The sequence below is a fragment of the Lepisosteus platostomus genome, chromosome 8, assembly GCF_059453375.1.
Source record: "Lepisosteus platostomus isolate fLepPlt1 chromosome 8, fLepPlt1.hap1, whole genome shotgun sequence".
In the NCBI taxonomy this organism is placed as follows: domain Eukaryota; kingdom Metazoa; phylum Chordata; class Actinopteri; order Semionotiformes; family Lepisosteidae; genus Lepisosteus; species Lepisosteus platostomus.
This window is the reverse complement of record NC_142618.1, coordinates 61,915,379-61,930,389: the sequence shown is the minus strand read 5'-3', so window position 1 is coordinate 61,930,389 and position 15,011 is coordinate 61,915,379. Positions and strand designations below refer to the sequence as shown.

At 41.9% G+C, this 15,011-nt stretch overlaps 1 protein-coding gene across 1 annotated transcript in view; it reads right to left on the bottom strand.

Annotated features, from left to right (window-relative positions):
* The window catches only part of LOC148657667 (uncharacterized), a 152,893-nt gene that overhangs the window by 54,338 nt on the left and 83,544 nt on the right, over positions 1 to 15,011 (bottom strand). The window contains exons 23-26 of the mRNA XM_088644218.1: positions 11,901 to 12,131; positions 10,593 to 10,715; positions 9,504 to 9,788; positions 7,389 to 7,635 (exon numbers count right to left, since the gene is read on the bottom strand). Coding sequence (XP_088500344.1) covers positions 7,389 to 7,635; positions 9,504 to 9,788; positions 10,593 to 10,715; positions 11,901 to 12,131 — 886 coding nt within the window. The remainder of the gene's footprint in view (positions 1 to 7,388; positions 7,636 to 9,503; positions 9,789 to 10,592; positions 10,716 to 11,900; positions 12,132 to 15,011) is intronic.

Genomic DNA, 15,011 nt, shown 5'->3' with positions numbered 1-15,011 from the left:
CAGACTAAAAGCACCACCACACACAGGTCTTTATACACAGATGGCAGAAACGCAAAAGCTCACAATGCAGATGTTCAGGTACTGACACGGCTGTTAACAAAGCAAAGCTGAGTGTGTGTGTGTGTGTAACTCGACAAACTGCCCTTTTAAAAACGTAGGCAGTATTCACAGCCCTCCCTTTGTGTATGCTTCTAATACAAAAACCTACCAGACCTGAGGAATGGTGTCTACCGAAGGGGCAAGTGGTGCTCAGCGAGCACGTTCTGAAGCAGGGAGCGCTTTCCGACGCTACACCGGATCTTTAACCTTCAAGAACACATCACAGGATGCAGCCCGATAGGTGCCATCAGATAAACTTCAGAGCTGGCGAGCGCCGTCCAGGGGGCTTTTAAATTCAATCTGTCTGCAGGTATCAGTATATGCAAGCAAACGGGGGTTAAAAATTGCATCAAATGAAGTTTACCTTTGCCTTGGATTTGAGCCTGAGCTGATTCCAAGCCAGAGGCACTAGCAGCTGCTGCTTTATTTACAATCCCTTTGGCAGACTTACAACTGCCCCAGGCTATAACACAGTGTACCTAATGTTCAAACTGGCAGGTAATCTTATGTCAAACATACTCCTTTGATATAAAGTGATCAATAGATTCTTGTAAAGAAGTAATTTCTCTGATGTTTCTACCAAGATTTTTTTTTTACAGGTGATTCACACAAAAGCCCTGTTGTATGATTTCGAACAATAAATAGAAGGCTATAATCGTGTGTTTAGATGTTTCCGGTGCACAACGATTTCAGATCAATAGCTCCATGTAATACAATTATCTGCAATGATCTGGTCGTATTGAAAAGAGTTTGCACCAGACCTCTGGGGATCTTAAAACAAAAACACATCCACCGAAATAAGACAGACTCTATAATAAACATTGTGGGATTAAATGGGACAAAATATTCAAGACACCATTATCTCAGGTAATTTGAATTAAAACTTGAAATTTCCTAACAGGAATATCAGCGAAATAGGTCTGCTTTAATAAAGCCCATCTTACCTTAAACGTTTCTCTTTAAATATTTTTTTAAATCTTTTATAATTCAAGTGATAGAAATAATATTTCAAAATTCACAATTATTTAAGCCTTTTTGCAAATGTTTGATGAAGGAAGATAACAAATCATGAAAATAAAAATGATGTTATTTGTAATGTTTTTCTCTGTCAGTGCGGTCAGATAAAACATAATGGAGACTGCGATAGATAGGAAACGTGTTCTTCTTAAATTTTAAGATGGATTCAGACTAGTAGCTCTTTAAAGATGGGTGATACTTCTAAAAAGATAGAACCAGAAAGATATCTGATCTCTAACCTTTTTGCCACATTTTGCATTTTCATTGGAGAACATGCATCATACGTAGTCTTTTAATGGTGTGCTTTCATCGCCCGTGACATCAACTAACTATTTTTCACCTTTTAGGTATTGGTAACATTTACATTTAAACATTTTACTGTAGGAATTATGTACTTAGGATACTCCAATTAGAAAGCAATGTATCATTTCCAGGAGACTCTTACTTCTTTATGCCTAGTAAAGCTCATACAGAGAGAGGTGTCATAAATCATGTTGTCATGGCCACCCAATCGGAGGACTGTGTTTTCTGCAGAAATGGGCATATACGCATGTATATAGCTGTATACTAACTGACAATCCATTAACGCGCATGCATATTTTACAGCTAGATTAAACATTGAGCTGTAAGACAACTACACCAAGGACATGGCCAGAGTTTGTTGCTATTAAGTGGAAGACAAGCTATCTATACAATCCGATTTCTCAGAGGAAAATAATATAACTCCAGTTATTCCTTTTGATTTTTTTAATTGAAACTTCCAGTCAGAGCCTGTAAACACCACTCATCCTCAGACACTTTTACTTCTTTAAAAGTGAAAACATTGTAGCAGGACAGCTGATTCTGGGACAGGAGCTTAAACAACAGGGTACCTTCTTAAGCAACAGAAAGGCCCACATACAATCTCAGGTAGATACTGACTGTGCCTCTGTGGTCATAAGGCTCTAAAATACATACATGTATTGATACTTCTCTGTAACAAAGGAAGCTTTTAAGATTTCAAGGGTTGTCCTCTGTGATTTTAAATAAGGTTTCCTTAGACGCTACTGATGAAAGGTTTCATGGTGCAGCCGGCACAAACCTTTAATTTTTATCATTCGACTTCTGCACGGGCACAGGCTGCTGAATTTACCCAGAGGCACTAGCAGTCTTCTGATCATACATCCCCAAGAGAAAAAGTGTAATCTGGTGCGTTGGACAACCTCCCACTTAATATGCAATTTCTGCCACCTGACACAAAGAATATAATCATCGAAATTTATACTAAATCAATACTTCTGATTAGAATAAAAACATCAATCATGACTATTAATACGCTCTTTTATGACTTGGTAACACTGTAAGGGTAGTTTGCATGTAGATTGAAAATAAATCACACAGCGTCTAACCATGTGGCTCTGACCACGTATATATTATGTATATTATTCTTCTCTCTCTCTGGATAACACCCAATTGCAGTAGCCTATACCAAATTAGGGTTTTCATAAGATATCATTATATGCTACCATTAGGAATATTACAGTGCTATTAGTATTTATAACCGGATTTAAAAAAAGTCCTTTGGTTTCTAACCATTCAAACTATGGTGCCCCAAAACACTGGATGGCATTATAATCACTGCTCTCAGTTATGCGTTTGCTTATTGCTATTATGTGCATGTCTTATTTTAACGAACGCCCAATTCGCATAGTGTCAGTGTCTTAAAATCACTGCCACGTGATAGGCCCTTGGAATGAATCCATCACTGTCATGTTAAAGATTTAGCTACCCCTGTAACGTGTGCGGCACGTTCACATTTCGTCCGCTCCCCAAACTGATAATGGTGGCACTCGGTGACGCAGGTCACCGAGGTTTTTCTGGCCAAAATCTGTTGCCGATGTGGAGCCATCTAAATCGCCCACATGATCCCAAATGCAGCTGAGTCATTCCTCGGTGTTGTTAAGATTCTGGCCCTTATTCTACACCATTATTCCTTCCCTGAAAAGCAGACAGATATTCTACATCCCCCCGTTTCCAGCTGGCAACACTGCAGCTTCATTAGGCCACAGACACCACTTGGCACACTGTACATACTGTACAGTAACTATACGACACATTTTTCCCAGCTATATACAGTAAATGGAATTTGTTATGTACAAGAAGCTTTAATGGACCTAATCTTTGTTGGGTTAGTTATTGTTTACATGCACCCCGATGAATACACAAATGAGCTGCAAAGCAGAGACATTTGCAGTTTCATCATTTAAATAATAAATGTGTAGCACATTTACTAGAACTTACACTGAATCCAAAAAAAAAATGAAATGTGGAAGTAATCAGATTAAAGCTGAACACCGTACCAGAAAAGCAGCAATATAATAATTGATTTAATTGATCATTACTGTTTAGTTTTTGGGCTGGACTTGAAAGTCTAAAAACTGAATTTTATAATATTGAACTTTAAATACTGTAGTTCATAATGGGAAATGATGAAACTCTGCATACTAATCGGTGATGTGTTTTATGTTAACAAAGGAACGGTGCTCAAATTTAAGCACTAGAATAACTACGATATTGCTACCATCTACAGAACCACAAGGAACTGGTTATCTTGGGATGCACTACTAAGTAATACTAAAATTGACAACGGACAAAGACAAGAAAATGTATTTGTGACTGTGCTATAAGAGGGTCTTTGATCTGACATACACACCTCATCAGTGGGTGCAAGGTGAACATGTAAACAAACCAGGAGTTTAGGGAACAATAATGTCACTGTGTATCTGTATAACCTGCCAGTGAGATGAAAGTGCTGAGACACAAGGGGTAACTGAGAACACAGCATCAGAAAGGGTGCACTAAACACAAGCTTCTTAAAGTTGTGTGTTAGTTCAGCCAGTCGCACACACATATATCCTAAGTACAATGGGGTACACAACACATGTTTGGCTGACTCTCACCCCGTAAATCTTGGGATGTATTACAGATCCGTTCGGTTTCAGAATCACACATGATAGCAGAGCAGTGATTTAAGAGACTTGCCAGCAACAGAGGTGCAATTTATAGCACTACACATCCAGCCCTACTGTTTAGCTTATTTGATTTCTCCAAGTGCCAGAGAGGACGCAAGCACACCTCTGCAGCTGTGCCCTAGAAATGAGACTTTATCTCCTCGAGCCTTGATGGATCTTGACAATTAGGGATCAGGGCGAATGCAAAAACACAGAGAGAGAATGTTACTGGTGCTCAGGTTCAAACAAAGCTTACAGAAACCATGACAGGAAGCACCCCTACACAGCCTCATTAGACTTGTTTTTACCTGCTCCAAAGGAAGGACCGGGGAGAATTCTAAACATCAAAATATAAATCTACATTTTTTACACAGATCAGGTAAAACAGTTTTTGTCCATAATTACCGTTATTCTATCTGATGTTTTTGTGTTTTGCTTATTTTTTTCATAGTGGAGAGCAAAGGCATTTTAAAACATAGAGGGGATCTGGGTGGCTTATGTTTGGCCATTTAAAAAGCCACAGAGAGTTCAGAGCACAGCGACTGTCCATGACCCCTCCTTCACTGCAGCGCCGAAGACAGCGCACCTCTACAAGCACCTGTGAAGGTGGACAGAGAAGCTCTTGCAGTCCAGGGATCGCCCTGTCTGAAGGCCCCCTAGTGTGACTGAAGCTTCGCAGGTTAATGCTTAATGAGGACTATTTAAAAAAGGTGCAATGTTGTCGGTCTCTACTGAAGACAGTGCGCAACACAGAGCTGTGCAGGTGTAAAAGGCGTGTTTTCTACAAGTCATAGCTTTACTAAGTTCCAGTTAGCTTAAAAGACACCAGGCTGGTGCCTGAGAGCTACACACAAACCCTGGTCATTACACTCAAGCTGCAGGAAATAAGATTGTCAGCGTAATCAGCAGATAAAAATTCAAATACCCAAGAACTGCTGATAAACAGACCTTTCTTTCACAAGTCGCTGTAAATATGAGAGGCTGGAATTATGAGAAGATGGAAAATTGGCTTTTTCCTTCTCAGGTGCTAACAGGGTCAGCCTGTCTTTCTTTATTAATTGCAGTGAAGCACCATGATGCTCCCATAGTCATTTCATTGTGCTCCCCAAACTGGAATGCAGCAGGTCTGCAGTGCGATCTCGGAACGAGTCCCCAGAGGAGGTCAGATGCAATCCAGAGTGCTCATCTCTGGATACGGCTCACTGAAAGCCCAGAGCTGCAGACATTCACTTAATTAAAAACTGATATGAATAATTCCTCAGGGCCTGCCTGCACAGGGAAAGCACCCAAATCAGGAATTCCCAAATTAAAAAAAAAAATCTTCAAGGCTTTCTCGGCAGCTTAACACAAAGGCAAATGTACCCTCTTTCTGCAGACTTATATTATTAAGAAAGTTCAATAAACCTCCTAAGTTTGAGGTGGATAAGTGGGGGCAGGAACACAGCTAAAGTCGGCGCCTTGACACGAATCACAGGCCCAGCCAATCTGGAATATCTGCCAGATGGAAATGGAAATGCTAGGGGTGCACGCTTTTAATATTTATTAGGTACCGTCAAGCCACCTCAAGGAGTTGACCTTTGCGAAATGTGCTGTGCTGGCCATGGTGACTTCTGCACTCCGCACACACGCTACGGAGCCCGGCTCTGCCGGCCTCGGCATCCCGCCTCGTGCCCTCGAGTCCTGGCCCGTCTCCCGAGCACGCGTGAACGGGTGCCGAGGTGGAGAGAGCAACAGCTCCCCTCACAGGGCTCTCTGCAGTGTTCTCCCCCAGCGCTCGGACAGGACGATAAATCATCCACAAAGGACTAACATGACCAGCAGGCGCTGCATCGGAGAGTTCTAGAAAATTGGCTTAAACGAACATTTCTGGCAATAACTGGTCTGCAGTTCAGTTTTATTTTTGGTAGAGGAAGGCGTTGGGGGGGGGCACTTTTTAGTCTAGCAGTATTGAGCAATTAACACATTTTCTTTAGCAGCAGCTGCAAATCTGTGATTTCATATATTGACATTAAGCATTTTCTCATTATGTCAATTTATAAAACATGTTATTTTTTATTTTTTTATGCTCATAAGATTATTTTTATATTAGGTCTGTTTCAAAAGAATGCGTGGACATTTATAAAACTACTCCTTCTGGCCTTTTTTTTTTTACAATATTGAGAAATACAATGGTAGAAATATCTAAAACAGTATTCATAAATATTGCATAAACTCTCATTCCAAGAAACTAATTGCACTTTTTATTTCACAAGTTCTCAACATAACCACATTAGAGCGACTTATAGATATCCTCACAATAAAAGTTTGTCATGACTCTGAAATTTTTGTTTATTATTCTTTCATTTCTTTATAAAACATAATATTTTATTATTTTTCTTTATGGAAAATGTTATTATTTCCTCCTTCTTATTCGCTCCTTGGTTGCACAACGGTGTTCAAGACATTCCTCAGAGAACAGAATATTACCATGTTTTGAAGCCTGGATTTACATGGCATCAGAAGTGTAGCTTTGTGTGGCACACATTAGCAATACTAATATACCAATTACATCAATCTCAAACACGAGGAGGTATAAGGAAAACACAGAAAGATACAGAAGATGAGAAAATGCATCAAGCGTTTAAGAAGATAAGTCAGGTCAAGGAATATAATTAATGTGATAGAAATCTGTCTTAGCCTTTTAAGGTAATCCTTATGGACAACCTCTGAAAACACTCAAGCAAAACGTCTTTTACTAACATGCAAATGCTCTTTACATTTAATTGTCATGTTTTAACAAAATAACCTTCTAGAATTCAAAGCTCAAAGGAAATTTGTCACTATCTTATAATGAGGTGGAACGACTGCATTTTTTTCCTATAAAAAATTCTCAATAGCTCTTGCATGAACACAGCTAAAACACACTTTAATTTTCAATCTTAAAACTTGTAAACACTACTCATATGCTACAAAAGAGTATATAACACAACTATAAAAGTTTTAAGAGAATTATATGTATGCAAATTATACATGTAACCTCACAGAGCAATTGAAAGAGTATACACATACACCGAGAGGCAATAAAACACAAAGCACGCTATTTGTCTCGATACTCATTTATTTAGTTTTTAAGCTTTGCAGTATATATATTCAATTGTTCAGTGAGGTTACATAAGTCAATAGGCACCTACGTCCGTCGTGATCACGTAAAGTAAACCTCTCCTCCCAGAACAGAAAACAGACCCTTTTCAGAATTCGAAGCACATAAACCAGATCAAATTGGTTGAAAAGCAGGAATTCTACCTGTTTCTCTGTACTGCCCGCGAATGTCCTGGAGCTCCCGATTCAGCTGTTGTATTTCGCTCCTCAAAGCCAGATTCTCCTTTTGTTTTTGACTTTTGTCCTTTTCCAAAGTCTGGATATCACTTTTCAGGCTGTTGACCGTGCTTTCCAGATGCTCCACCTCGGACACTTTGCCTTTGATAGTCTCCCTTGTCTGTAGAAGGTCGGACTCTGACTTCTTTAGAAGGTCATCTCTTTTTCGAATTGCCTAACAAAAAAAATCCTTTTAAGTTAAAAAACAGCATGATATACAGCTGGAGGAAACATCGCATTTATGACACAGTTAAGTTTAGAACTCTTTTATCACGTTTCCACCTGTAATGTAAGTTTTTATGCATGCCAATTCTACTTAATTTAGATTCTTTAAATTGTACTGACAGTTTTCTAGATATTAAGGTGTTTATTTTTATGCACTCTTAGAAACATGAAGGAGTACAAAATATTTTTGGAGATAATACAAAGACTACAGAGCAATACTGAATAAAAGGCAATTAAACACTGCCTCACAGTACTGACAGTTAATTAGTAAGTTCCTCAATTTTTATAAATTGTTTCTTGTACCCTGTTGAGTGCATTTTAATTTATTCTGGTGTTATAAACAAATATATAATAATGATTAACCATTCTTAATTCTGAAGAAATTGGTACACATACAGTAATTAAAAATATATTTTTTCAGTAAATCTAAAAGAAGGCGAAAGCGCTTGTGTACACAAGTGTGTTTTTGCACGTCTTTCCAGACATCAAACATCATTTCATCAGGTATTCAGAAATGGCGGCTTCCCCTGGCACTGCTCCATGCCACAGTTCTCTATCACGTTCTATCATGTTTCCCTTCATTAGAATATTTAGTAGCCTTTCATGTCTTAATTGCAGCAAATTGCACTCAGTTGGCATGATTTCTTGAAATTAATCCCAGACTAATTTGTTTCTGTCAAGCAATCAAAGCCTTAGAGAATAACAGTAAATGTTATTACAGATCTGCATTGAAATGACTGTCTATGTATTTAACTTGCACCTTTAAGTATTTGTACAAAACTGTTTTGGTTGAAAAGTCAGGACCCTTTTATCGTGAATAAAATTATGTTTGACATTAATAGTCACCACTGCTACATTTACACCTATACTGAGAATTAGGGCAGAATTCATGCTTTTTTTTTTCTTAGCATTTATCAAATATTGATAATATAGTCCAGAACAGGGATGCAGAGCGTGTCAATCACAAATTGCCATGTGCTAATTTATGTCTAAGACACAGGAAACATGAACTGGGGATATGCGTTCAGGGATCCTGGGAGCAGTCACTGTGGTCACCACTCAAAAATCTAGTTGGTTCAAACAGTATAAAATAGCCCGGCAAGCCACATACATAATGAGTAAAATATTCCCCAAGTCAAGGCTGTTAAGCTGAAGCTAAAGTGGATAATAATAGACACCCTTCTCTTCCCTAAATCTGCTATATATATATATCTAACCCCTAATTGCAGTGTGTCCATGGATCATGCTAGTGTTGCATTATTGAGAATAAGATGATCTGAACTGTCCACTTGTGCAAGTACATAAACTATTTGGAATGGGGGTCAGAAGCTTTGAAAAAGCAGCTAATTTCTGCATTTTAATGCAAACTGTTAGTGATATGCATGTAATTAAAATTCATCTTCAAGGGGAATGAAAAGAGATTTAAGAGAGCGTGTGGAAAAAAATAATAAATGGAGCTTTGCCAACTAGATGCTTCAGAGTCGTGATTAATTTCAAATACTGCACTTTCCAATGCTCAAAGCACGATCAATATTCAACACAGTGTGAAAACAACTCTCTCATGTTGTATCTTTTGTAGCCAACATGCCTCATTAATTAATTAAAAGATTTCAAAATCTATATAAGTTAAAAAATTAATGTTTTTTTCATCATTCAAGGACTTTCGTTTTTCAGAACATGACTGTCTTAAAAAAAAAGTTGTACGCCAAACTTTGCAGGTGTACAGCTTCTCCCGTCAATGTGCTTAGTTAGCCCTGTTCCAGCCTCGCCAGACCCTGTCATAAAAACAGAAAGAAGAAGAAAGAGAAAGCACCAGACCTGATCCTTCTGGACACAGAGCTTCCTGGCATCCGTGAGGTCCACTTCAAGCTGAGCAACCTCCTGCTGGAGCCGGACAACGGCCACCTTGTGCTCCTGCTGCGCAGAAGCCACGTCCAGATGCAAAGACTGGAGGGTTTGCTCCAGCCTCTCCACCTCCAGGGCACGCCTGTCCCGCTGCTCCGCGGCCCGCGCGGCCTCCGCCCGGAGCTGTTGCGCGGCCCTCTCGCACTCCGCGCTCCTCGCCGCCTGCTCCGCGCTCTGGCGCCGCGTGGCCGCCAGCTCCTGTCGGCACAGCAGGCAACAACCATACCAGTGGCAGGGAATACCGAGAGGCAAGGCCCGTTCACGGCCACATGCCCGGACAAGGAAGGCAGGAGATGAAGCAAAAAAAAAAAGTTCGCGAAAGGCCAGCAGTGGTAGTAGCTAAAAACGAGCAGTGATGGAAAGAAATATCCTTGTCACAAGGTCGTTTGGGAAATGGACAGAAAAAACAATACTCTCGAGCAAACTAACTGTAGAAACAGAATAAAAGGCACAGCAGAGCTGGCTGGTTCACACACAGGAGCCATGAATGCATCCCTATGACTGCAGTGTGTGTTATACCAGAGAACAGAGGTACATGACAAAGTTATTTTCACACCTAATGGCCTTAGCTCCAGCAGGTACCTGCAGCACCTGTGTCTTTGAATCACATAGACCTCTCTCTGTGCTTACAGGACATTAACAGCAGTGCTGCAGGTTCAGATGTTACTTCAGATGCATGTATGTGTGAGTTTGTGGGGAAGGGTATCTGAAAGAATGGAAAACCAAGTGCAGAAAAGTGTAACGCTGGGTAAAGTGAAGCTGTGTGTCAAAACAAACAAAAAAAAGCACCAAAACCGGTTTAACGTTTGTCCCACAATGCCAGATGGGACAGGAATTCACAGCACTTCCAGGACGCAGCCCTCACCCAGGTACTGTAGGGCACTGCTGGCAAGAGTCACATGCTGCAAATGACCAGGGGGCAAAGCAGTGAAATAAAGAGAGGCACAGGACACACCTGCAGAGACAGGGAGAGTGTGGCTCTCACATCAGGCGAAGGCTTACCTGCTGCAGGTGTGCGCAGCGAGCCCGCTGAGCTTCGTGCTCCTCATTCGAGCAGCTGTGGCTGGACTGGTATGACGCGAGTTCAGACTGCAGCTGGAGAGCTGCATTCTGCTGGTCTGACAGCTGGATGAGACACCGGTATCAAAGAAATGTTAATCAGAAGTGACCGAACAGCTGTCTGTATTTATTTTGCATGCTTTTTTTAAAATTATATACACAACCCAATTGAGTTTTTTAACGACTTGGCACACAGAAACGAATTGAGTGCCTACACAGGGAGAATGAGGAACAATTAGTTTTTTTTCAAAAACGAACCCGAGGACACAACTGGAAAGGAAGTGCTTTTAAAACCAAGAAAAGAAGCCACTTCTTTACTGAAACGCTTGTGGAAGTCTGGAACAAGCCACCCAGCCATGTCGTTGAAGATGATCCCTTGGATTCTTACAAGTAACAGCTGGATGAGATCCTTAAACAATTAGCTGCTATGATCCAAAAGGCCTCTACTTGTTTGTAACCTTTCTAATGTTCATGTGATAGACAAGTTCTGTCTCTCAAGCATCTTCTCTCCTGTTGCTCTGCAAGCTCTGCAAAGTCAGTCTGTAAGTTTTAGTAATAGCGTGAAATCAGGAACCTTAACTGAGATATGATGTTTAAAAATGTTTGTCCACAACTACACAGAAATCATCAATATCATTACATGAGCAGCATTACTGTAACAAACATTGTTCTTCAAGCAGCAAAAGAAATAAGAGTGCAGTATTTGTGTGTTCTGGAGCTCATCGAAGCATCAAGCTGTTAAGAGATAATAACCCGCTCAACAAAGCCAAGAGATTCAAACTCATTACTAAATGTAATAAAGTATAAAATACAGTCATTCTTCAAACCGGTCACTCTTTTATAACATAGAAATTAAATTTTATTTGATTAAAATTACATTCCACCAGTCTGACCTTGTAGGCAACAGTGAAGTTCATACAAATTAAATTTCTCTGCAATAAAAACATGATTCATTTGTTGCCAGCAAGGAAAGAGGCAAAGCCAGTCTGACACCAGCAACGCTTTCTTCATCTGGCCCTTAAAACAGCTCACATCAAGCACCAGCCACTTTATATTGGTGCTATGAAATACCCCAAAACCATTAAAAAATAACAATAATGACGTTAGCATATCAAGTTGTATCATATTAAAGGTAAATGAAAATAAAATGAGTGATGGCCAAACTAACTTCTACAACTGCTAAAACTCATTTATATCTGTACTTTCTCAGCGCTATAGAATTGCCATAAAATGATGGCATGAGCAGCTGACCTCTTTGTGTGTGGCTTCCACCTCTTCCTGTAGTTTCTGTATTAAATGTTCACACTCAAGGATGCGGTCATTGCTGTTCTTTAGGTCATCCCGAGCTGCCTGTAGTTCTTCTGTTAGCTGGTCCATTGCCTCCTCAGAATTTTCAATCTGGTTACATTTCTCCTCATAGCGATGCTCCAGGTTCACTATTTCAGCTTTCAGCTCGCTGACCATATCGTGTGCCTGAAGGACCTGAAACAGGGAAAAATGTGTTCATGTGAAAATAATGCTGAGCCTATATTTATTAAATACAAGAACCATATGTTTGTTTTGTAAAGGTATTCCTAAGCATTTGTTATTTAGCCAGCAGTCTGGCTAAAACGACAAAGTCTTTACCCTCGACAGCATACTAATCTATTTTGTGTGAAAATCTGGACAAGGAGTATTTTGTGGTATGAGATCCTTCCTAAAAAGATGTTTTTTCCATTAAATGTAAGATCGCTAACAGTTATCATACCACATCTTATCTGGGGAAAAAAGCTGACATGAACACACCCACGTATTGATTCTTGTTGCATGTTCTGCACCTTTTGATCTACTGATTATTAGAATGTGGATTTTTAAAGAAAGCAAAAACTCCACATGGCTAACTGTTCACTGCTTTAGCACTCCTCCAAACAGTCAAAGAACAAAATTTAAAGTAATTTAAAGAAATAAAAATGAAATATGAATATTAGTGCATTCATCTGGACTTTTGGACACCAGTCAGAAGGCCAGTCTAGGGAAGGAGTAAATCTTGCGTTCATTAGGATTCCTTACAATGGTCAGCACCTCAATAAGACTGACCGTCGCAGTGGAAAGAGGAGTCCTCACTTATACATGATTGATTATTTGTTTTCGTGGGGTGGTTTTACTGATCCTCTCTGGCTCTATGCATTGAGTCAGACCTGCATGCCGAATCAGATCTGCACACCCAGTTACACCTGTACAGTGCGTACAAGAGTGAGTTAGACCTGCCCTTGGGGGTCAGACTTGAGCACAGAGTCAGACCTGGACAGCGAGTCAGACCTGAGCACAGAGTCAGACCATGGCAGCGAGTCAGACCTGCGCTTGGGGGTCAGACCTGCGCTTGGGGGTCAGACCAGGCACAGAGTTAGACCTGGCACAGAGTCAGACCTGCGCTTGGGGGTCAGACCTGAGCACAGAGTCAGACCTGGCACAGAGTCAGACCTGGACAGCGAGTCAGACCTGCGCTTGGGGGTCAGATCTGAGCACAGAGTCAGAATTGAGAACAAAGTCAGACCTGGACAGCGAGTCAGACCTGGCACAGAGTCAGACCTGCGCTTGGGGGTCAGACCTGAGCACAGAGTCAGAATTGAGAACAGAGTCAGACCTGGACAGCGAGTCAGACCTGGACAGCGAGTCAGACCTGCGCTTGGGGGTCAGATCTGAGCACAGAGTCAGAATTGAGAACAAAGTCAGACCTGGACAGCGAGTCAGACCTGGCACAGAGTCAGACCATGGCACAGAGTCAGACCTGCGCTTGGGGGTCAGACCTGAGCACAGAGTCAGAATTGAGAACAGATTCAGACCTGGACAGCGAGTCAGACCTGGCACAGAGTCAGACCTGGCACAGAGTCAGACCTGCGCTTGGGGGTCAGACCTGAGCACAGCGTCAGAATTGAGAACAGAGTCAGACCTGGCACAGAGTCAGACCTGCGCTTGGGGGTCAGACCTGAGCACAGAGTCAGACCTGGCACAGAGTCAGACCTGGACAGCGAGTCAGACCTGCGCTTGGGGGTCAGATCTGAGCACAGAGTCAGAATTGAGAACAAAGTCAGACCTGGACAGCGAGTCAGACCTGGCACAGAGTCAGACCTGCGCTTGGGGGTCAGACCTGAGCACAGAGTCAGAATTGAGAACAGAGTCAGACCTGGCACAGAGTCAGACCTGGACAGCGAGTCAGACCTGGACAGCGAGTCAGACCTGCGCTTGGGGGTCAGATCTGAGCACAGAGTCAGAATTGAGAACAAAGTCAGACCTGGACAGCGAGTCAGACCTGGCACAGAGTCAGACCATGGCACAGAGTCAGACCATGGCACAGAGTCAGACCTGCGCTTGGGGGTCAGACCTGAGCACAGAGTCAGAATTGAGAACAGATTCAGACCTGGACAGCGAGTCAGACCTGGCACAGAGTCAGACCTCGCACAGAGTCAGACCTGCGCTTGGGGGTCAGACCTGAGCACAGCGTCAGAATTGAGAACAGAGTCAGACCTGGCACAGAGTCAGACCTGGCACAGAGTCAGACCATGGCACAGAGTCAGACCTGCGCTTGGGGGTCAGACCTGAGCACAGAGTCAGAATTGAGAACAGAGTCAGACCTGTGCTCCTGGAGCCAGTCTGCCTGGGTGGGCGGTCTCGTTGCTAGCTATGGCACACAGGAGAGCAGTGGTGGTGCTGCTGTATGAAGAGACGGGCAGAGAAACTGGGGACAGCAGTCCTAGGCTTCCCTCCCTCCTTCCGCCTGGTGAACAGGTGGATTGCGTTTTTTATTGACTGTCAGCCCATGTAAGGTAAACTGCCCTGAATAATGTGACCTGTCACGAAGTACGAGTCTTCTGCTATATTTATTAGACTGCTTTAATGTCGGCTGTATAATGACATATTATATAACGCCATAATGATACTCATTCTGTTGGTTCTGATTAAATCAGAGAACCCTTGTCATAAATCCACTGAACTCCCAAAGACCAGACAGTTCATATAAGAACCATGCTCAATCCGAACTGCCCGCATACAGACCATCTTTTAAAAGATACTTCTTGTTATTTAGCTGACGTCCCTGTTTAATTGTCTCTACCCGGTCCAGCCACAACAGAGGCCTGGCCAACACAGCCGTGCTCCCTGGCCCTTGTCTTCCTTCAGTAATCACCTGGTCAGCGTTCCCTAAAAGCAGCCAGCCGGGAAACCCCCACAACTCATACATTTCCGAATCCACCAGCACATGAATGCCGGAGGATTGGAAACCGGGGTCGCATCCCTGTGTTGTGCCAGCAGCACAGGAGTTAGTCACCTCCTCCACAAACACCTGAGGGGTCTCGTCCATTAGAGTGTGTCAGAGCAAGGCGTTCT